This window comes from Hyperolius riggenbachi, chromosome 1 (genome assembly GCF_040937935.1).
Source record: "Hyperolius riggenbachi isolate aHypRig1 chromosome 1, aHypRig1.pri, whole genome shotgun sequence".
Taxonomy (NCBI): Eukaryota; Metazoa; Chordata; class Amphibia; order Anura; family Hyperoliidae; genus Hyperolius; species Hyperolius riggenbachi.
In genome coordinates, this window is record NC_090646.1 from 140,719,080 (window position 1) to 140,740,086 (window position 21,007).

Here is a 21,007-nt window from a genome sequence, read left to right on the forward strand (position 1 = left end):
TGCTAAGAAGTAAGATTTATTTAATCAATACATGCATGCTATAGACCTGGAAACATAAAAATCCCTGTTAGAGGGAAGCAGCTGCTGTGTGCATGGATTGTGCACCAAACGTCAATAGGAGTTTGACGGTGTCCGGATACTGAAAGTTGATTAAATGATCTCAATCTGAGACAATACTGTATAAAGGTGTGAGCGTGGAAGACAGTGGACCTAGTTTTTTTACTGTGTGTCTGAGCAGAATGTGTTTTTAATGTTGTGGACTTTTTTTTTGACTCCTGCTTTCTTGGAGTACACGTGTGACTATTTGTGCAATAAAGTTGTGTTTTGAACATTATTGAAATGGGCGCGCTATACCCTTTAATTATACCAGCCTTGTCTTGTTCTAGTATACTACTTGGTCTGGTGCCTTGGGATTTACTATAAAAGGATTCTACCGTATATAGTTTGAAAAGCTTCAACAAAGGGTGACATTTTATTTCCAACACTCAAAACTGTTTAAAAATGTAAAGCTGAAGTTCAGGATTTTTTTTTAATGAATAGATGACTAGTAGAATAACTACCTAAAAACTATTCAATAAATGTTGCCCTCTATCCTTATTAAATCTCAGTCTAGACAGCTGCGCAGGAAGTTTACACATTAATAAGCAGTTTCTGGTGTCTTTCCTCGTTTAAACCTTATCAGCATGATGAAGTATCACACAACTCCAAAGAAAAGACGGGCATTCCCTCTATAAACACAGATGGGCTGAAAGTTCCAGCCACTCCCTCACTACCAACAGCATTGCAGTGGAACAGTGTCCGGTCTAACAGTCACACCTATACAGACACCATTGGTCCTGGCAGTCAAGGTTTAGTTCACAGAAACACCCTTATGTGGAGTGCACAAATACTTAGCAGTGGCAGAGCGAAGGCCAGGGCTGGGCTGAGGCAGAAGTGAGAGGCTCCAACCTCAGGGCGCAGTGTAGGAGGGGGTGCACAACTAGAGGCCTGCATTGGGTTGGGTACCCGAAATGTGGGTCGGGTTCGGGCACCGGTTTTGAATTAATCGGGTTGCAATTTGGGTGCGGGCACGGGTCGGGTGCGGGTACCAGATTCACCAGAAAGCGGGTTACGGGTCAGGTGCGGGTAGCAGACTGCAGGTGCGGGTCTGAAAAATTAGACCCGCGCAGGCCTCTACGCACAACTCACTCAGTTATCATTCCCCTAGTGTGTTTGAAGCAGAGAGAAATAAGAAAGGGGGATACATGGCAGATTGACTGCAAGCCAGATAACTAGAGATTAAGGTGTTGGGGGGGTTGGGGGCCCAAGGCAGCCTTAGTCTAATCTAATAGCAATCAGTGTGTGACGGCTGGTGTGGTAGGGATGGAGGGGCACACTTTGGCGTCTCAGCCAGAGCTGGGACAAGGTCCTCCAGCACTCAAGTCTAAGACTCAGTGCAAGTTTTACACTGGGTGTGTCCCGTCCGCCCCCCCTCCAAGCACTCTATACATAATTGATATGGCACACAAAAACCTGCCAAGGGCAACCACAGAGGTGCAAGAAGGGGATGGGAAACAGTTAATGATTACTACTATTCAAAGCATCTATAGAGGTAATCATTACCAGCACAGGACCAATAAAAAGCTCATACTGCAGTTGAGGGAGGTCCCCTCAGAATCCCTCTTTCCTAATGGCCCTGGTCCGGTCATAATCTCTGCATCTCCTATTGCTACACTGCTGCTTTTAAGTCAAGCTGTACATCGGGCTGCAGTAAAAACTGTTCAGGGGTGAGGTTACTCCGGCCCACCTACATTGTGCTATTATTTTAAAAACCATGCAATGTATAACAGCATTGAGAAAAAATAAAATTTGGAATACAAGGTAAAAATTACATATATACGGTAAACACTTAAAATGTAGGGCTTAAAGTGTAACTGTCAGGCATAAAATCAATTCTCTTTTTAGGAGTTAAACAAGTAATAAGGTTGCTAACCAGGCAATTCAAAAGTTAAAAATCACTCTTACTTTTATTCTCAATAGATTATTATTTCCCAGGTCTCCTGGCTCTTATTTGGTACATCTGTCTCACAAAGGAAGTTGCTGGACATGCAGTTTTTTCTTCTTCTTTACTTTCCTCCCCTTTTCCCCACAGACATAACCAATGTAGCCTAATTGACTGAAGCTTCTTCCACTCCAGTTTTCCCCTCCCACACCTATGCACTGCAGAGCTGTGTGAGTGTCTGAAGACTGGGAGGAGGGCAGGCACTACATACAATAATCAGGCAGAGGAGAGTAAGGGGGGAAATGACATCAGGATTGGCTTTAAAACAGACAATTAAAATGGGAAATGCTAAGGAGGTTTTTCTCTTTTTACTATAGAAAAATCACTAAAATCAAAACGTGGACAGTGCAATACATATGTAAGTAGAGCAAGTATTTATCTACTTATATATGTGTTCCTCTTTAAACATCAACTTTTCACTTTTAACATGATTGCTACGTATGTACATCAGTGTTCTAGAACGCGAGCATCTTTTATTATTAGTAAAGGCTCATGCTCAGCACCACAGAAGATGTTAACACTATACAAATCAATAAAATTATTTTCTGATCATTAATAGTGGAGTTACAGGTGTGCATATTGTTATATATTTGGTATGCTTGTTACTTTTTGTAGTTTACTCATTACTGTGCTGGAAATAAACAGAACATTTTAGCGCATTTTCAGTATTACTGATGGCGTTTGCCAACGTGTGTCACAACAATATGCCTTACTTTCAATAACTGGAGTGTTGGCTCGCTGTTCTGAACTATACTATAGTTCCTCCATTAGGGACCAACAAAGTCCTACTGAACTACTGCAGGAAAGGTGGGCTATGTGTGAATATTTTCATGCTTCTCTGGCTATTACACATAAAACATTTTATATTCTCTGCAAGTCTATGCTATATTTCTCACCTCCATTCACAGTTTTAGTGGCTTCTGCCCGCTTCAATGGTCCTGATGATCTTGAGACACTTTGGACTGACGGTGGGCTTTTCTTTGTACCTGAAACTAAAACAACATTTTATGTCAACGAAAACAATAATTCAAAAATACACAATTAAAAAAAAACAAAAAAAAACCTCAATTAGGAGAATTAGAAGTCTTCAACTATATTTAGAGCTCTACTTCGGACACATTAAAAAGGTATCCAGCAAACAAGAGGAGCTCCGTTATATGGTGACCAAAATACCACCAATACTACACTGAGGTGAAAGTTGATACCCCTTCTAGATTCTCTTGCACAAAATGATAAAATAGCCTTCCTTAACCACTTGAGGACAACAGGCTTTACCCCCAGTGACCAGGCAATGTTTTTACCAATAAGCCACTGTAGCTTTAAGGGCTCACTGCAGGGCCGTACAACTTGGCAAACAAATGTCCCCCCCCCCCATTGTCTGCCCACCAACAGAGCTTTCTGTGTGTGTGTATTTTTTCATAAATATTTAATTATTTTTGTTGTTGTTGTTGCCAGCCCTCCCCTTCCTACCCCCGCCAGCCAATCAACGCGATTGCCTATCATAGGCATTAGCCTATGACAACCGATCGCTCTCGTGCCAGCAGAGGGGACAGCTGTGTCACACGGCTGTCCCCAGTACAGCGCTGCTGTAAATCGCAGTGCTTTACCATGTAAATAGAGGGCCATCTAACAGTCTTCTAGTGGCGATTTCCTCTGGGAGACTAATGACCGGAGCGGATGTCTGTCATTCAAGCAGGGATGCACATGCATCGCGTGCGCGCTCCCCTGAAATCTTCACCCCCAGGACTTAACGCCAGTTGGCGTTAGGCGGTCCTGGGGAGCCACCGTGTTAATGCCCATTGGTCATCAGGTTACCCAAACTGAAATAAAAGATTTCTCTTTTACTTTCCTCCAGCCCCTTTAGGCCTGTATGTCCCTCGCTGTCCTTAGGCCCGCATCTTTGATCGCACTTCCGTTGGTGGTAACATTCTGCACATGTCCGGTTTCGAGGCTAAACACAGTGTGCATACACAGAGCACTCCTGGACAAGTGCAGTAGCGACTCTGCGATTTGTAAAAAAAATGTGTGCAGCAGTGCACTGTGTGCTATGGAGGTGAGAATGTACCCAGGTAAAACAGAAGGTCAGTTGAGCACTTTACCCTGTTCACTGCATAAAAGGAAAGCACTGAACATTGTAAAAAAAAAGGGCCCGTTAAGAGGAATTTTACAGAATATAACTTCAGGGCTGTGGAGTCAGTACAAAAATCATCCAACTCCGAATCCTCAATTTATGAAACCACTGACTCCAGGTACCCAAAACTGCTCCGACTCCCCAACTCTGACTCCACAGCCTATGTAAGGCTATGGAGTGGGTACAAAAATCACCCGACTCCCGAATCCTCAGTTTATGAAACCACCGACTACCGATACCCAAAAATTGGTCCGACTCCACAGCTCTATACAGCTTAATTAATAAACTGCTTATTTTCAACAATACCACTTTATGTTTCACCATCTTCCCAAGTACATAAGGAGGGCCCTGTACTTGGTCGGCTCATTGTGGCCGGTAAGGGTTCTCTCACTGAACGCCTTGGGGAGTGGCTGGACAGGTGCTTGCAGCCCCTGGTTCGCAGGGACATCTCAGGGATACGCATTACAGCAATTAGAAGGTATCCCATGGGCCAATAATTACATGTGGGCCGCTTTGGATACCAGAGCTTTGTATTCAAGTTTGATGCATCATGTAACTTTGCAAGCGTTGCAGTACCACCTTGATCGATATAGCGAATATAACGGGATCTGAAATACTTTATTGTGGAGGCCGACTCCTTCGTTTTGTCAAAATTTTTTGTTTAATGGGGAATTTTTTTCTGCAGACGCATGCAGCGTCAATGGGGGCCCGCTTCTCACCCTCCTTAGCCAACTTATAGATCGGCTTTTGGAAGGAAACAAAACTTTTTTTCTGATGAAAACGTTTTTGGGAGAACATAGTTTAGTACAGTCGCTATATCGATGATTTGGTAATGATTCGGATGGGACAACCGAAATTTCACTATGGGTCCCCATGATTTCACGCTATGCCACTTCATGTGGTATACTTTAAAGTAAATAATACGCATGTTTTGGACAGCTAGAAAAGGGAAAAAAAAAAGCACATTCCCAAAGTGGTGTGTAAAGTTTCAGATCTGAAAATGCAGTAACTAAAAGCAAAAGATCTTAATATGCAAAGCAAAATCTAAACGTATAAATAAGAAAAGAGTATGTTAAGAAGCTCAGTTCTATTTGGGCAAAGCATAAATCATCATACAGTCACGTGCTTCAAGATTAGTGACACTTCACAAAGCTGCCTGGCTGATTAGCTCAACACACCACAGCAAATGCTAGTAACTGTGAACAAATCTTTACATTCATTCCAAAAGACCCCACTAATCCAGACCAGACGAGCCAATCTCAGATGCTGCTAACTGGCACTTTGCCTCAGGTGACCCAGCAAAATGCAAACTACACGGCTCATAGATTTGTGCGCTTTTACTATAAGAGTGTCAATTTTAATGTCTATTTAATAAGCAAGACCGAGCGAATGCATCATTTTACAATACATCTCTTGAAAAGAAGAGTAGAAGGGAGTGGCAGTCTGCAATTACACACTTAGGCCTCTGTGATGAAACGTTTTCTGATTTTTAAGTGGAAAATTACCACTTATCGGCAACACTCAACACATGACAAAATATTTACACCTTTATTTTCATGCTTTTCATGTAGCTTGAGTCATACAGCAATTTCACTGGCACTTCATACAGATATCACAGGTTTTACTCAAAACCAAAAACGTTCCCATGATTTGGTTATGGGGTGGAGCTTCTCAGGTCTTCCCAGCCTTTCCAGTCATTTAGAGTCTCATAAAGAAACTACTAAAAATAAATAGTTAATGGGACTGTATAGTGCTTTATAGCATTGATTTGTCTGTTTATTGTGTTTAATTAAGAAAAAAGTTCTATTTTTAGTGCTAGGCAGATAAGTGATGATTGCCTCAGCATTTTTTGATGCTGCCCCATCACTTCCACCTAGTAATGTTCTGAGAACAGAAGAGTCTCTTTAGTGCCACAAACAAGTCTAGGCAGAAGGTGTTGTATCCAGATGATGCCACTTACTGGCTAACTAAAAAGATTAAAAGCGTAAAGAGTAAGCTCGTCATATAATAGAAACTCTTCAGACACCCATCCTGTGTCAGTCACGGCATACAGTTCAATACTCTACCACAATTATCTAGTCTCTGAAGGCCTGTACACGCCTGCAACTCATCTGAAATGATTAGTGATACTTTTGGGCACCTTTTAAAGTGTCAATTGTCACCGGCTGCTCGTTAGCAATCAGGTGTGCTGGAAAACAATCACAACAAAGAATTGCCCCCCAGAGCTCCAACCACTGACAGTCGTAGCACCAGGGAAGTCAACCAGCATACATCCTACAGGGGTGTACAATCAGATGCAAATAATATAAAAAGCTGGGTCTCCACCTGGATTGCACAATATTGGCTTAATTTTTTTTAGTGGTACCATAGCCACAGAAAGTACAAAGTTTCAGCACATAGGCCTTTGTCAAATGCTCAATGGTCAGCGACTGCTCGTTAGCAATCAGTTGTGCTGGAAAACAATACCAGACTCATACATGTAAAAAAAGGCGCCTAGGGAAAAAAAAAAAAAAAAAAAGCCAGGAAGATTGCCCCTAGTAGATTATCCATAAAATCACCGATATTCTAATACTAATTTCCAATAATAAATTATTGGTAATCTTTACCGATATTTTACTAATTTAAAAACACACACCGCACGCTGGCTCTCAGTAGGACTATGCCTTCCACTGGTTCACCCCCTCTGTATATGACTAGAATGTTTGCTTTCAGAGACTGGCGCTCACAGAGGTGGCTGGATGGTGTAATGGTTAAGGGCTCTGCCTCTGACACAGGAGACCAGGGTTCAAATCTTGTCTCTGCCTGTTCAGTAAGCCAGCACCTATTCAGTAGGAGACCTTAGGCAAGTCTTCCTAACACCGCTACTGCCTATAGAGCGCATCCTAGTGGCTGCTGCTCTGGCGCTTTGAGTCCGCCAGGAGAAAAGCGCGATATAAATGTTATTTGTCTTGTCTATATGACACCTGGTCAGATTACAATCTAATTGCACTAAATTGAGCAAAGAAACACTCCACTTCATATCAATAGTTCCAGTCTAGCTATAATTCTCGTAAGTTCACACTGGATTATATAAATCCCATATATGGTTCCCAGATTGGATTCCCCACAAGAGAAAAGAAGAGGCCTGCAAGGTGGAAAGGATCCTGGATATAGCGAATGTGGTGGGGGACGACCAGATAACGGTCCCAAGGCGTCAGACCTATCAGAGGGTCTTACCACACGGTGAGTGTCTCACTAGGGTGTGGTGGAGGCTGTCCTGTCAAGTGGCCTCTTTATTAAGAACTGTACATGGGAATTTCCGTGAAGCATATAGGACTCGAGGGGGAATCCAATCTGGGAACCATATATGGGATTTATATAATCCAGTGTGAATTTATAAGAATTATTGCTGGACTGGAACTATTGATATGAAGTGGAGTGTTTCTTTGCTCAATTGAGTGCAATTAGATTGTAATCTGACCAGGTGTCATATAGCACTGTGAGCGCCAGCCTCTGAAAGCTAACATTGATATTTTACTTTACCATGTCTTACCTAACCCTACTCTCACACACAACCCTCCCTCTACAGATGCCAAACCCTAAGTCCTCTCCCTACTGATGCCTGGCCCTTAACTCCCCCCCCCCCCCCCAGGTGATGCCCAACACTTAACCCTACCCCCTTTGTGGCATTTAACACTTAAACACACACACGCGCTTCTAACCCTAACCTACCATCCCTGCCGCGATTTGTGGCAAAGAAGGGAATTTTGGTATGCATGTATGATCAGATAACATTTTTCCCATGTACACATTATGTACTGATCTGAGACAACCTTATGTGCTTTGGGTCTTCGGGGAGAAAAAGCACTTTAGAAATGTTTTGTTGTTGTAACCTGTTGCAGGGAGGGAGCCGAGAGTAGTGACCTATGTCAGCAATTGAATAGATAAGTGTTGATCTATGACACACACAGGTTTCTGGAGTGGACACTACACAGGCACCATCCCTGTTCCTAGCATAATACAGATGAAGGGTGCCCTACTACAGTGTATACATGGACCAAATGCAGGAACTGGTTGTTCTAACGGATGTCAAGAACCTTATTGTACGTTTCCCACTTTTAAACTATCATTAACAACTACAGAAATACTCCACTCAATTTCACATGCATCTCCATGAAACCTACCTGTTTGGCCAGTTTTCAGAGACAAAGTTCTTGCTCTCGATAATGTTACTTTAGCAGTAGTAACACTGCTGATGCTATTTTGTCTCATACATTTTGCCGGGACTTCATCAGTCTTGATGCTGCTGGTGCCAGTGGTAGCTGTTGAAACAAACAAGTGATTTTCATTAAACACTCTGTCTGCAACTTGAATGCCACATTTAGAAAGTACACAATTAACATTTCATGAAGGCTTGTAGGGTTTCAAGTGCTGCTCAGCCTTTAAAGAAGCCCCTTAAAGGGAACCTGTACTGAGTAAAATTATTTAAAATAAACACATGAGGTAACTCCAAATAAACATTACATAGTTACCTTGCCATCAGTTCCTCTCAGAAGCTCACCATTTTCTTCTGACAACAATCCCTTCCAGTTCTGACAACATTTTGTCAGAATTGAAATATATCAGTTGCTGTCAGTTATTTATCAGTTGCTGTCAGTTATAGCGGAGAGGACAACTGATGTGCCAAGTAATGTATGTTTCCTTATGGCTCAAGTGGGCGATGTTACAGTTTTAACAGTGTGCTGACCAGGATGCTGTTATGGGCTAATGACCATTTTCAAAATGGAGGACGGAGAATTCCCTTGATCACAGTGGACAAACAGGATGCGGGAGAGAAGAAAGAGATTGAGGAGTAGATTACACGGGGGGTAAGTATGACTTGTGTAGGTTTATTTTGACTTTTAATTTTCAGTTCAGGTTCTCTAACCATTTTGGATTAGAAGGTGGTGTCCGTTTTCAAACTACTAATAAACTAAAGAACACCTCTGCTCAAACCACATGCTGTGTGTGGGTATTACTCAGGGTGGTTAGTCTGTAAGATAATGCTACTTCGAAACCCATGTAGAAAAATAATGTCCATGCCAACCTTCTTTCCCTTTCACATTACACAGCAAAAAACTTACTTCAGAAATATTCATGTGTGGGAATGCGGGACTTGTTATACATTGCTACAAAGCTACATACATCTATAAAGACTTTTTACCATTGTTTAGACCAGATAACCTCTTCCAAATAGATCTGCTGTGCATCCGAATCGCCTGATACTAAATGCCATAGTAAAACTATATACTGTACTTATAAAATGGCTTACCCTTACCAAGGAAGTCCCAGTTAGCCCTGTAGATCTTATTGCATTTAAAGGACAACTGAAGTGAAAGGGATACCAGTTGCCTGACTGTCCTGCTGATCCTCTGCCTCTAATACTTTTAGCCATAGACCCTGAACAAGCATATGCAGATCAGGTGTTTCAGGTATGGGATTCAGACACTTCTGCAGCTAAATCAGGATACCAGACAACTGGCATTGTTTCAAATGAAATAAATATATCAGCCTCCATGTGCCCCTCACTTCAGCTGTCCTTTAAATTATGCCACAGAGGTTTTCCTCTAAAAAGCTGGAAAGATCAAATTTGCAGCTGATTTACCAAAGTGTGCTGGTTGAAACTGCACCTAGGGAAATCCACTGGTACCTTTATAGGTTTTGCAGATGCATGCATAGACCCCATTAGGGCAGCCCACTATAGTATAAGCTTTGTTTTGCTATTGCCTGTTTACCATCTTGTACACTCTATATAAAAGCTCTATCCTTCGTGTCTATCCTGCGTATTCTAATGAAGTATAAAGTAGGCTGAATCCGATCTCCAGATCTGACAAGGCTATTTAGATCTAATGAGCCTGGAAATGTTACATCCAAGAGTACAAGCCCCAAGCAAGCATTCTGATTATTCATTGATTTTACACTGCGAGTGCACCGGGCAACTCTGCTCGCCACATACAAAACGTACACGAGTATACAGCAAAAACATCACCCAAAATTGTAACTGCTAGCAATCTGATCTGAAGCAGATTGTTAACTCCAGATGGTTTAATTATCCATTTACTATTTCTACTTTGAAATTCATGGACACAACATTGCTGAAGCTGTCCAGAAAACAATAGATCAATCACAGGTTAATATAGCGGCCATTTCTAACAAATGAGCTCCTCCTACTCCCCCACCCCCATTATCAAACCCATTTGGTTGGTTGAAACAAGCATACATGTTTAAGCATTCACCCCAGATTTAGGCCTCTTTCACAGTGGGATGTTAAAGTCGCAAGTTATAAAACATTATAACGTAATACAAAGTCTGTGCGACATTCACAGTGCACACGTCGCGTTGTGTGTAACATGTAGCAATATTTAGAGAGTGCTGCATGCTGTGCGTTTAGCAATACATTTGCTGTGTTGTATGTGTTGCACATGCTCAGTAAGGTTTTGTTTTTTTAAATGTAACGCATGCGCCGTTTTTCGTTCCATCAGAATGCGATGAAAACGGCGCACCAAGAGTCAATGCAGTGCAAAGTAATGTCCAATTTCATAACCTACATACGCTGCGTTAGGGGCACGTTTTGCGACTTTAACGTCGCATCAAACGCAACGCCCCACTGTGAGAGAGGCCTTAAGCCAGAAAATAGTCTGATCATAAATTCACATCAAACAACCCCTTCATGCAGAATTTACATTTGCCAATTCTGGTTTATTATTAGCCTTGAAACAGGGATGCTTGGACATCCCCAAAAACTGGAATATCATCTTGACACTTCAATACATTTTTTTGCACAAGTACAGGTGTGCCGACATCCTTTTTGATATCACTTCTCACGGGCCCATATGCAATTCACTTTTTCTCCTGAGTTCTCCTAGGTGATATTTTTAAATTTGTCAATAAAATGTTTTTTTAAGAAAACGGAAAGCAAGAAAATACTCAAAATAATTTGTCTGTACTTTCCAACCTACTTTTGGGTACTTTTTCAGTTGAAAAGTGCTAAAAAGTTATTTTAAATAGAAGATGAAAATGCTTCTCCTAGGAGAAAAGGTTAATGGCATATGGACTACTGTGTGGAGTAGGCGGAGCAGTGAGAGGACAGGCTGCAGTCATACTTTCATACCTCCTTGCCACAGATTGTGAGCTAAAACAATTAGGAGGCGAGGGCAGTAGTGTCAGAAGTATTACCACTTTACATCAACTAAGGCAGACATCTCTGATACGCATCTGGAGGTTTCTACCCAGACATAATGTAATGTTGCACTTTAATGTCTATTGGAACCTATGAAGACTGCAACAAAAAGTTTTCCTTAGGGCCCTTTCACACTACAGGCAGCAGTAAAAGGCTAAAACGCTGCGTTTTGGCTGCCGGCGTTTTTAAGGCGTTTTAACGCCAATACATTAGTATCAATTGTATTGAGAAACGCAGCGGCCATCCCTAAAAAAAAAAGCTCCTGGGAGCTTCAAAACGCAACGCTCCAAAACGCAGCGCTAAGTGTGAAAGGTAAAATGAAAGTCGATGGACTTTCATTTTACCTAGGAAAACGCCAACTTCGGCTGTGGCGTTAAAACGCTGAAAAAGCCCTCTGGTGTGAAAGGGCCCTTAGGGTTCAAGACAAACTTTTTCTTTATAATCAAAAAAGCATAAAAAGTGAGATTTATGCACATACAAGAGTGATAATACTTCAGAAAGCGTGCCTAATATTTGTCTGGATTGTGCCCCATTACTAGTTGGTATACTCCGGTGCAGGAGATGTTCACTTCTTGTTGATTTAGTTTGGCCCAGATCCAAACTGCATACAATTTGCATGAATTTGCATGCAAGTTGGAATTATTTGCATCTCACTGACCATTTATAATAGAAAACAGGAAGTCTGTTGCCTCCTTTGGCCTGTCTTGCAACTGTTAAAATGCCTATTTTAAAATTAAACCAGAATAATGAATGGTTGCTAATGGCAACAATCACAAGTACTTTTAGACAAGGTCTTGGGTTAGGTTTACCTTTCACATAAAAAGCTATGCCAGGGACCTTGACCAGGTTTCCCTTAATTCTGCCACTAACCTCACATGACTAGAGAGGGTGATGACCAATGGGAGCAGCTTGGTGAGGCAGGTAGGTAAAGTCTGACATATGACAGGTTTTGGACTAGCCAATTATCTCATGGGAGATTCACAGGAATTCTATAATTTACAAAAGCACCTGTTAAACAGCAGTTGATGAGTCTAACTACCAAAACAGTGTGCAAATGAGTAGGACAGCAATGGGCATCTTTGTTTAAATCCTTTCCTTTTGTACAGAATAAAGGTAATAGTGAGAATCTCTCCTAAGGAGTTGGACTAGTCTAAAACCTGTCAGATCTGTTGGCATTTTATTAACTATTGTAAGTGACTGCAACATAGGAAAAAAGTAAATTTACTGTGCATTTTACTCTGGGAGAAATGTACATTTTATATAAAAGCATTTACAATTTTTTGCAATAGTGGTCCTTTTTTTCCACAGCAGATGGATGGTAACTTCTCTTTCAGAGACTGGATGGAAAGATACCTTTTCTTGAACTCTAAACCTGGAAGCAAACAACTAGCTGAAGAAGTGCATCTCACTGTGAAGTGTGAATGTGCTACAATTCCGACCTTATCTGACCCCTGTGGTCACTGGTTTGCCTTCATCACAGATAAAAAGACATCTTCTACTCCTATTTACCCTTTAATCATGTATCATATCTAGATACAGTTTTTAAAAATCCCTCATCCCTGCTGAAAAATACCACCGTAAGATTTACTGCATATAGGTTTGACTGTAATAAGGCAGTGCAAACAATTGATAAGAGTAGTAAACAGTTGCCCATAACAACCTATCAGTAGTCATTTTCAACAAAGAATAATGAAAGGAAATGTAATTAAACGATATGGGTTTCTTCAGTGTAGTCATTATATTGTTCCTTCTATTGCCTCAAGAAAGCCACACAGATTGCTGCAGCAGCAGCCAAGCAGGTATGGTGTAGTGTTGAAGTATTTCCTTTGTGTCTCAGCCATACATAAGCATGAGAATCGCCTGTACACAAGGCTTGTGTGTGTATAAGCATGTGGGGTAGAAATAATGTCTGGTAAATGGAAGCGGGAGCTTAAATAATTGAACATTGCAGATAGAGGCAAGGGGGAGAATGCATGCAAGAAGGTCCTGGAGGGATTTACTTAATAACTAATGTATTCCTATTAAATGGGATTTAACCACTGCATGGCTAACAAAGGCACATGGATGGCTAGCAGCAGACAGCTCTGTGGAAAGACGAGATAAAGAACACTGGCCTATTTTTTGCCAAGTTGTGACTTTTTCTAGATTGAAGAATAAAATCTGAAACGACCTACTTCTTTTCCCAGCAGCGGAAGCCAACAAAGGAATTATGCTGCAGGAAGCCACAAGCAGCAAGGTCAGCAAGGTAACATCACAGACTTTCCCTGATTCCGCTGTCAATCTCAGCGTGGAGTTGACAGGAGGGTGCACCACGGGCCATGCACTCGCTGTGCAGCTACGGTGCCCGCCTGGAACTGTCATTTAAAGGAGGAGAGGCTCACCACCAGATGAGAGCTGAAAGGGCATCAGCCATGTTCACCTCTTTGTGCTTCTTGTGCCGCTCTCGATGAATTAGAGTGGAAACTAATCAGAGGCTTTGAGGCGGTGGGCAGGTCGCATTAATCCAGCCTGAAAGTCTAACCAGGCAATCGGGTGGGCTGTGCAGTCTTGGCCAAATGGACAAAATGTAGCTTTGTTTCAAAGGGCATTTTATACATGATCAAGTCCGTGTTTGTGAGGAATGTCAATGACAACAATAAGCACATTTATAAGCTGCTGAAGGCTGCAGAGAGGCAGCGCACACACAAGCAGAGCACCCAGTACTATCACACACACACACACACACACAGCAACACACACACACAGCAACACACACACACACACACACAGCAACACACACACACACACACAGCAACACACACACACACACACACACACAGCAACACACAGCAACACACACAGCAACACACACACACACACACAGCAACACACACACACACACACAGCAACACACACACACACACACACACACACACAGCAACACACACACACACACAGCAACACACACACAGCAACACACACACACAGCAACACACACACACACACACACACACAGCAACACACACACACACACACACAGCAACACACACACACACACACACAGCAACACACACACACACACACACAGCAACACACACACACACACAGCAACACACACACACACACACAGCAACACACACACACACACACACAGCAACACACACACACACACACACAGCAACACACACACACACACACACACAGCAACACACACACACACACACAGCAACACACACACACACAGCAACACACACACACACAGCAACACACACACACACACACACACACACACACACACACACACACACACACACAGCAACACACACACACACACACACAGCAACACACACACACACACACACAGCAACACACAGCAACACACACACACACACACAGCAACACACACACACACACAGCAACACACACACACACACACAGCAACACACACACACACACACAGCAACACACACACAGCAACACACACACAGCAACACACACACACACACACACACACACACACAGCAACACACACACACACACACAGCAACACACACACACACACAGCAACACACACACACACACAGCAACACACACACACACAGCAACACACACACACACACACAGCAACACACACACACACACACAGCAACACACACACACACACACACACACACAGCAACACACACACAGCAACACACACACACACACAGCAACACACACACACACACAGCAACACACACACACACACAGCAACACACACACACACACACAGCAACACACACACACACACAGCAACACACACACACACACAGCAACACACACACACACACACACAGCAACACACACACACACACAGCAACACACACACACACACAGCAACACACACACACACACACACACACACACACAGCAACACACACACAGCAACACACACAGCAACACACACACACAGCAACACACACACACACACACAGCAACACACACACACACACACAGCAACACACACACACACACAGCAACACACACACACACACAGCAACACACACACACACACACAGCAACACACACACACACACACAGCAACACACACACACACACACAGCAACACACACACACACACACACACACACACAGCAACACACACACAGCAACACACACACACACACAGCAACACACACACACACACAGCAACACACACACACACACAGCAACACACACACACACACACAGCAACACACACACACACACACAGCAACACACACACACACACACACAGCAACACACACACACACACAGCAACACACACACACACACACAGCAACACACACACACACACACACACACACACAGCAACACACACACACACACACACACACAGCAACACACACACACACACACACACACACACACACAGCAACACACACACACACACACACACACACACACACACACACACACACACACACACACACACACACACACACAGCAACACACACACACAGCAACACACACACACAGCAACACACACACACACAGCAACACACACACACACAGCAACACACACACACACAGCAACACACACACACACAGCAACACACACACACAGCAACACACACACACACAACACACACACACACAGCAACACACACACACAGCAACACACACACACAGCAACACACACACACACAGCAACACACACACACAGCAACACACACACACAGCAACACACACACACAGCAACACACACACACAGCAACACACACACACAGCAACACACACACACACACAGCAACACACACACACAGCAACACACACACAGCAACACACACACACACACACACACAGCAACACACACACACACACACAGCAACACACACACACACACAGCAACACACACACACACACCGCAACACACACACACCGCAACACACACACACCGCAACACACACACACACCGCAACACACACACACACACCGCAACACACACACACACACCGCAACACACACACACACACCGCAACACACACACACACACCGCAACACACACACACACACACACCACCCAGTACTATCACACAGCAGCACACACACAAGCAGAGCACCCAGTACTAGCACGCGCACACACACACACAAACAGTACTATCACACAGCAGCACACACATACACAAGCAGAGCACCCAGTACCAGCGAACAGCAGCAGCAGCAGCACACACACACACACACAAGCAGAGCACCCAGGACCATCGAGCAGCAGCAGCAGCAGCCACACACACACACACACACACACACACACACACACACACACACACACACACACACACACACACACACACACACACACACACACACACACACAAGCACTCAGTACTATCACGCAGCGCAACACACACAAGCGTGGACATAAGTAAAACACCCACTACTACTATAGTCAGCTCTGTAGAGGACTGGAGAGGGCAGCACAGCGCTCAATTCCTCATATCAAATCCAATTAAAAGAAATAATAGCTGAAAACAGCAAAAATAAGAACAAAGGGAAGAAAGTGTAAGACTAAAGTATTCTATTCCTTTGCTTGAGATGAAAGCAATGAATTATGCATAATTCATCACAAATCTTCCCATTCTGATTCAAATGAGATTTATCTGCACATTTATAGAGTCTGCTTTATGGCAACTCTGAACATTTTACATCCTTTATGTTATATTTTCCTATATTACAGCTGGTGCACAGCAAGAGTGCTTTGCAAAGCAGCAGCACTGTGAAAAGTGCTTGGCTACTGTAACCCTATGAGGTTGTTCTGACAGAAGCATTTAAAAATAAAATAAAATGCGCTTTTTGGAGCGATTCAGCATGAATTAATGTGCAAAAACGTCCATTCATTAAAAAAAAAAAAAAAATATCGCTCTGAAAACAAATCGCTAAGCGCTAGCGATTTTGGTGTGCACTAGGTCTGTTTGTGACCCAGGCCATGAGCATACCTATGCGTTAAAGGGAACCAAAGGTAAGAGTGATATGCAGGCTGCCATATTTATTTCCTTTTAAACCATACCAGTTGGCAGTCCTCCTGATCCTGTGTAATGTTTCTTGCCATAGACCCTGAACAAGTATGTGCAGATCAGGTATGCTGACTCAACTGACGGAGGTTCTACTGGACTAGCCATATGCTTGTTCCAGGGTTTTGACGCAGACACTGCGTATGCCAGAAGATCAACAGTACTGCTAGGCAACTGACATTGTTTACAAGGAAATATGGCAGCCTCCATATCACCCACCTCGGGTTCCCTTTAATAATGTGCGCATTTACAGTAGAACTACAATCACATGTAAATAAAAATGTGATCGTGGAGAGGGACAGAGGAGCAAATAGCACTTTTCATCCTCAGAAACACACATCAGATGTGAATCAGCCCACTGATAGAATGTCAGGGCCTGGACTTGTATAGTGCCTGGGCCCCTCGTTGGACTGTGTGGCCACCCCCCCCCCCTCTTTTTTTTCTTTTCTTTCACTACCCGGATCAAATATGTCAACTAATTTCTGAGGTGTATGTGCTCTGCCAGACACTCAGCATTTTTACAGGTGTACAGATTTTGCTTGAGAAGAAAACTTTGGGTGCAATGCTGTGGTAAATCTGCCCCTCTGCTGATTGGTCAGTGTGTTTGCCCGTCTGTTGGGATGAGGCAATGGATTGGTAACAATGTTTATAAATACAGTAAAGAGAAAAAGTATGTGAACCCTTTGGAATTAATTTGTGGATTTCTGCACAAATTGGTCATAAAATGTGATCTGATCCTTATCTAAGTCACAACACTAGACAGCCACAGTCTGCTTAACCACATAACGACCGCCTAACGCCGATAGGCGGCGGCTGGTCATCTGTGGTTTACCATGGAAATGGCCGCTCCTTTGGCCGTTCCATGTTAGTTCAAGGGCGCCTCCGTGAACAGCCTGCGAGCCTCCGATCGCGGCTCGCAGGCGAAATGTAAACACGCGGGGAAGAAATCACCTGTGTTTACATCCTACGGCGCTGCTGTCGCAGCAGCGCCGTAAAGGAGATCGGCGATCCCCGGCCTCTGATTGGCCGGGGGTCGCCGCCGTCTGATAGGCTGAAGCCTATTAGAGGCGGTAAAGGATGGATTGCTGCCCACAGTGAGCAGGAGAGGGAGGTAAGGAGAGGGAGGGAGGGGGGGGAATAGCGCTGCAGAGGGGAGCTTTGAGGAGCCCCCCCCCCGCCATACAGAGTGGCGGCCACTAGACCCCCCCAGCAAGACATCCCCCTAGTGGGGAAAAAGGGGGGGGGGAGGGGGAAGTCTGATCGCCCTGCCTCAAACCTGATCTGTGCTGCGGGCTGGAGAGCCCACGCAGCACAGATCAGTGAAAAATGCCCTGGTCCTTAAGTGGTTAAAGATGATCTAAAGTCAAAAAAAAAAAAAAAAAAAAGGGATTAACTCACCTGGGGCTTCTCTCAGCCCCCTGCAGACGATCGGTGCCCTCAGAGCTCCGCTCCGATGGCCCAGGACCCGCCGGCGAACACTTCCGGTTTGGCAGTCACCGGCCGACAGGCATGGGAACGCGAGTGATTCTTCGCGTTCCCAGCCTGTATATCGCCCCCTATGCTGCTATTGCGGCCAGGAGGCCACAATAGCAGCATAGGTGGCGATATACAGGCTGGGAACGCGATCAATCACTCGCGTTCCCATGCCTGTCGGCCTGTGACGGCCAAACCGGAAGTCGTCGCCGGCGGGTCCAGAAGCATCGGACCGGAGCTGCAAGGGCACCGATCGATTGTCTGCAGGGGGCTGAGGGAAGCCCCAGGTGAGTTAATTTTTTTTTTTTTTTTTTTGTTGCCTTTAGGTTCACTTTAACCACTTGCCGACCGCACGCTTATACCGTGCGTCGGCAAAGTGGCAGCTGCAGGACCAGCGACGCAGTACTGCGTCGCCAGCTGCAGGCTGATTAATCAGGAAGCAGCCGCTCGCGCGAGCGGCTGCTTCCTGTCAAATCACGGCGGGGGGCTCCGTGAATAGCCTGCGGGCCGCCGATGGCGGCTCGCAGGCTAAATGTAAACACAAGCGGAAATAATCCGCTTTGTTTACATTTGTACGGCGCTGCTGCGCAGCAGCGCCGTAAGGCAGATCGGCGATCCCCGGCCAATCAGCGGCCGGGGATCGCCGCCATGTGACAGGGGACGTCCTGTCACTGGCTGCACAGGACGGATAGCGTCCTGTACAGCCCCGATCTCCGGGGCGGGGCAGGTAGGAGAGGGAGAGGGGAATTTCGCCGCGGAGGGGGGCTTTGAGGTGCCCCCCCCCCCGCCAGCCACACGCAGGCAGAAGAGATCAGACCCCCCCCCCCCTGCACATCATCCCCATAGGGGGGGGAAAAAGGGGGGCAATCTGATCTCTCTGCCTGCACCCTGATCTGTGCTGGGGGCTGTAGAGCCCACCCAGCACAGATCACTAAAAACAGCGCTGGTCCTTAAGGGGGGGTAAAGGGTGGGTCATCAAGTGGTTAAACTAATACCACACAAATAATTACGTTTCCATGTTTTTATTGAACACACCATGTAAACATTCACGGTGCAGGTGGAAAAAGTATGTGGACTCCTAGACTGACATCTCTAAAAGCTAATTGGAGTGATGTCAGCCAGCTGGAGTCCAATCAAGGAGATGAGATTGGAGGTGTTGGTAAAAAAAAAAAAATAAAATAAAAAGGTGTGCTAGTTAACCCACTTCAAAAAATAAAAATAAATATTGATACTCCAATAAAAGGCCGCAGTTCATTTTATCCAAAATGTACATCTGCCTATTATTTTTAGGTTAAGGGCTCGTCTCCACTAGTGCGGCGTGCGTCTCGCAGACGCACACCGCACTGAGCCGGTGGGCGGGATCGCAGGCGAATCCCATGAGCCGTGCCATGCACGGCTATGGGATTCGCAGCCTCCGTGGCGAAATCTGCGGGGGGTTCCGGGCGAAACGCCCCCGCAAGCGATTCCGCCGCGGCGCCGTCATCCCCTATGGCAGAGTTTCCCCGTGCGAATGATGTGCGGGGAAACTCTGCAGAATCGCCGGCGAAACCGCCCTAGTGGAATCGGGCCTTAAGAGTACACTCCAGTTTTGAGACTGTCAAAAATACTAGTTTCCACAAAGTTTGCTGCTAAACTGCTTTTAGATCTTTGTTTCAGTTGTTTATGTGATGTACTGAAATATAATTATAAGCACTTCATACATTTCAAAGGCTTTTATTGACAATTACATGAGATTTATGCAAAGAATCCGTATTTGCAGTGTTGGCCCTTCTTTTTCAGGACCTCTGCAATTTGCCTGGACATGCTCTCAAACATCTGGGCCAAATCCTGACTGATAGCAACACATTCTTTCATAATCACTTCTTTGAGTTTCTCAGAATTAGTTGGTTTTTGTTTGTCCACCCGCCTCGAGGAATGACCACAAGTTCTCAATGGGATTAAGATCTGAGGATTTTCCAGGCCATGGACCCAAAATTTCAACCTTTTGGTCCGCGAGCCACTTAGTTGTCACTTTTGCCTTATGACACAGTGCTCCATCGTGCTGGAAAATGCATTATTCTTCATCAAACTGTTGTTGGATTGTTGGAAGACGTTGCTGTTGGAGGGTGTTTTGGTACCATTCTTTATTCATGGCT

At 44.5% G+C, this 21,007-nt stretch overlaps 1 protein-coding gene across 6 annotated transcripts in view; it reads right to left on the reverse strand.

The window, feature by feature from the left end:
- The window catches only part of MTUS1 (microtubule associated scaffold protein 1), a 388,163-nt gene that overhangs the window by 157,253 nt on the left and 209,903 nt on the right, over positions 1-21,007 (reverse strand). For 5 of the 6 annotated variants that reach the window (XM_068278642.1, XM_068278641.1, XM_068278639.1 and 2 more), the window contains 2 exons: positions 8,336-8,473; positions 2,938-3,033 (listed from right to left, as the gene is read on the reverse strand). In XM_068278642.1, the coding sequence (XP_068134743.1) occupies positions 2,938-3,033; positions 8,336-8,473 (234 nt within the window). Of the gene's footprint in view, positions 1-2,937; positions 3,034-8,335; positions 8,474-13,544; positions 13,898-21,007 lie in introns of those variants that run through there. The other variant, XM_068278644.1, reaches the window with a different exon arrangement.